Source organism: Musa acuminata, chromosome BXJ3-10, assembly GCF_036884655.1.
Source record: "Musa acuminata AAA Group cultivar baxijiao chromosome BXJ3-10, Cavendish_Baxijiao_AAA, whole genome shotgun sequence".
Taxonomy (NCBI): domain Eukaryota; kingdom Viridiplantae; phylum Streptophyta; class Magnoliopsida; order Zingiberales; family Musaceae; genus Musa; species Musa acuminata.
In genome coordinates, this window is record NC_088358.1 from 4,595,749 (window position 1) to 4,598,030 (window position 2,282).

General features: G+C 50.3%; 1 protein-coding gene across 1 annotated transcript; it reads right to left on the reverse strand.

Annotated features, from left to right (window-relative positions):
• Nucleotides 1-281: 281 nt before the first annotated feature.
• On the reverse strand, nucleotides 282-1,883 carry LOC135651986 (probable transcription factor At5g28040). The gene has a single exon (XM_065172693.1). It carries the CDS (start codon nucleotides 1,731-1,733, stop codon nucleotides 423-425), a length of 1,311 nt encoding a protein of 436 aa, XP_065028765.1. The 5' UTR covers nucleotides 1,734-1,883; the 3' UTR covers nucleotides 282-422.
• Between the last annotated feature and the right edge of the window lie 399 nt (nucleotides 1,884-2,282).

The window sequence follows — 2,282 nt, forward strand, 5'->3', positions numbered from 1 at the left end:
AGTAGTTATTCCTAATTTTCGTGAAGTGATAACATCCTATAGAAACAAGCAGTCCTGTGACTCCTGCCGAATCAGAAAAGGACATGAAGCAGAAACAAAATCTAGGATTCTATTATATCCAAGCATAGCAATTGGAAGCATTTCCACAAACAAGTGACTCTCAAAGGAAAAGAAGAAGTATACCAACAAGACAAATACAAGTAAAAGCTGCCAGCTTTACTCCCTCCTATTCTTCTTCCACATAAAACCCAGAAAGTGAAAAATACACAATCAAAAGGAGCTAAGACTAAATAGAGATTAATATAAGGAGAAAAAAGTGTTAGTTTAACAGACTGATATAACAGGAAGTATCCAAATAAACAAGAATCACAAAGCAAAGGTTCCAGCACTAAGGGTTACAACCTTTGTAGCAGAAACTCTAATCAGCTCGCTGCAGACTTGAGTTCCTCCATTGTTGCCTTGATGTGGTCCATTACAAGCTCTATTCTCTTTAAATAAACCTCCAGTTCTAGAATCTGCTGCTTTCTCCACTTGTCATCTATAGTCATCCCTGGGGCCGCCAAAGAACCACCACCCCTGAGGCTCATGGGAAGCAGGTTCAATGGTGATGTCCCACCAATGAGTCCTGGACCAAGCGGGCTCCCAATAGCAGAATTGATGAGTTCCTTAAACAGTGGTGAGAGGCAGTCCTTTACAGTCTCCTCGATGATGTTTGGTATCCCAGCTGCTGAAGCGAAAGGTGTGTGCATCTCTGGAGTGGAATGGTCTATAGCTACTCCACCGACTGCAGTAGTAGCATCCACTGTAGCCACATCTTCTGCCATTCTCCTTCTCATGCACCTTCTTGATCTTGAGATCCTTCTATGAGAACTCAAAGAACCATCGTTGATCGGAACTGCAATGATCTCGTCAGAGATGGCGTTGTTTGATGTATTAAGGTCCTCGTCATCACTCTCGTGGACCCTCTTGGAGCCAGCGCTCCAGATCCTGCGAGCGATGTCATAGATGGCCCGCTCGTGTGAGCTCTTAAAGGCGAAGCCTTTCCCCACGGACCCCATCCGACTAACGCAGTTCCGATACTTCTTCTTCAGGCGACGGAGCTTCTCAATTAGCTGGTTCTTGGTGAATTCAATCTGGAACTGCTTCTTGATCTCCTCGTAGAAGGGGCCGGTGTCGTACTGGTGGGAGGCGAAGGTAGTGCCGCGCTTCGAGGTGAATTCGAAGAACCCTCGCAGGATCTTGATCTCCTCCTCGTCGGTCCAAAGCCGTTGAAAGAGACGGCGGGACTCATCGAAGGAGACGACGGCGAGGGACCTCCTCTCCTCAGAGGCAGAGGTGGTGGCGCCGGGGACAGCAACGGATGAGGAAGTGGGGTTGAAGAAGGCAGCATCAGCGGAGGGAGAAGAGATAGCGGCTATGGGGAGGACTGGAACTGGGATCGCGCCGTTCTGGGGAGGAGGAAGAGCGGCCGCAGTGGGATCGAAGAGTGTGGTGTTGGGGTTAGGGTTAAGGTTTGTGGCTTGATCGGAGGAGGCGGAAGGGTGTAGACCGCCGGACTCCGCCGCAACCACTACGCTTGGCTCCGTCGGGGCTTGCAGCTGAGAAGACGGCGGCATCACGTGGCCGTTGCCGTCAACGTCATCGTCTTCACTTCCGACGCTCTCGGAGACGTCATCGTCGTCGTCATCGTCGAAGACGGGGCGCTCCTGCTCTGCTTCTTCGGCGGTCGGCATCTCTTCCTCCTCTTCTTTAATGGATCGATCAAGGACGACGTAGGCGTGGGGTTCGGGTTTGGGATTGGGTTTGGAAATCGGGACACTTGGGGCGGAGAGGCACGACGATTGCTTCAGCCCTCGCTGAACGGATAAGAACCGAGCGGTTCTTTGGACGTTCACTCGAGTCACGGTCTAAGTGACTCCCCTAAAATGTGTCTCTTTGCCGGGAGAATCGTACAGTCGTGACAGAAAGCACGTTTCGTATTTGTTTCCTGTGCGTCGTCATCTGTATCAATCATAACCGTTGGTTCGTTTGTCAATGGGAAAGATTCCACCAATCGTACGGTCAGCATTGGTGCAACGACTCTGTTCTGATCGAGTTGCTGTCGAGTTCGGCCCACTTGACTTTGACCGTCGTAGTTGACGAAGGTGCCCATCAGAATCACGAGGCAAAGCGCTTCGATGATTGTTGGATAGGCATATTATGCACGTGTCGGACGTCCAAACGTGAAATGGCTCATGAATTGGGATCCCTAGTTTGAGAACGAAATGGTACCGTTATGGGGA

What these genes read in the sequence shown, in the direction of transcription:
- LOC135651986 (XM_065172693.1), bottom strand. Translation starts at nt 1,733, where the DNA reads ATGCCGACCGCCGAAGAAGCAGAGCAGGAGCGCCCCGTCTTCGACGAT.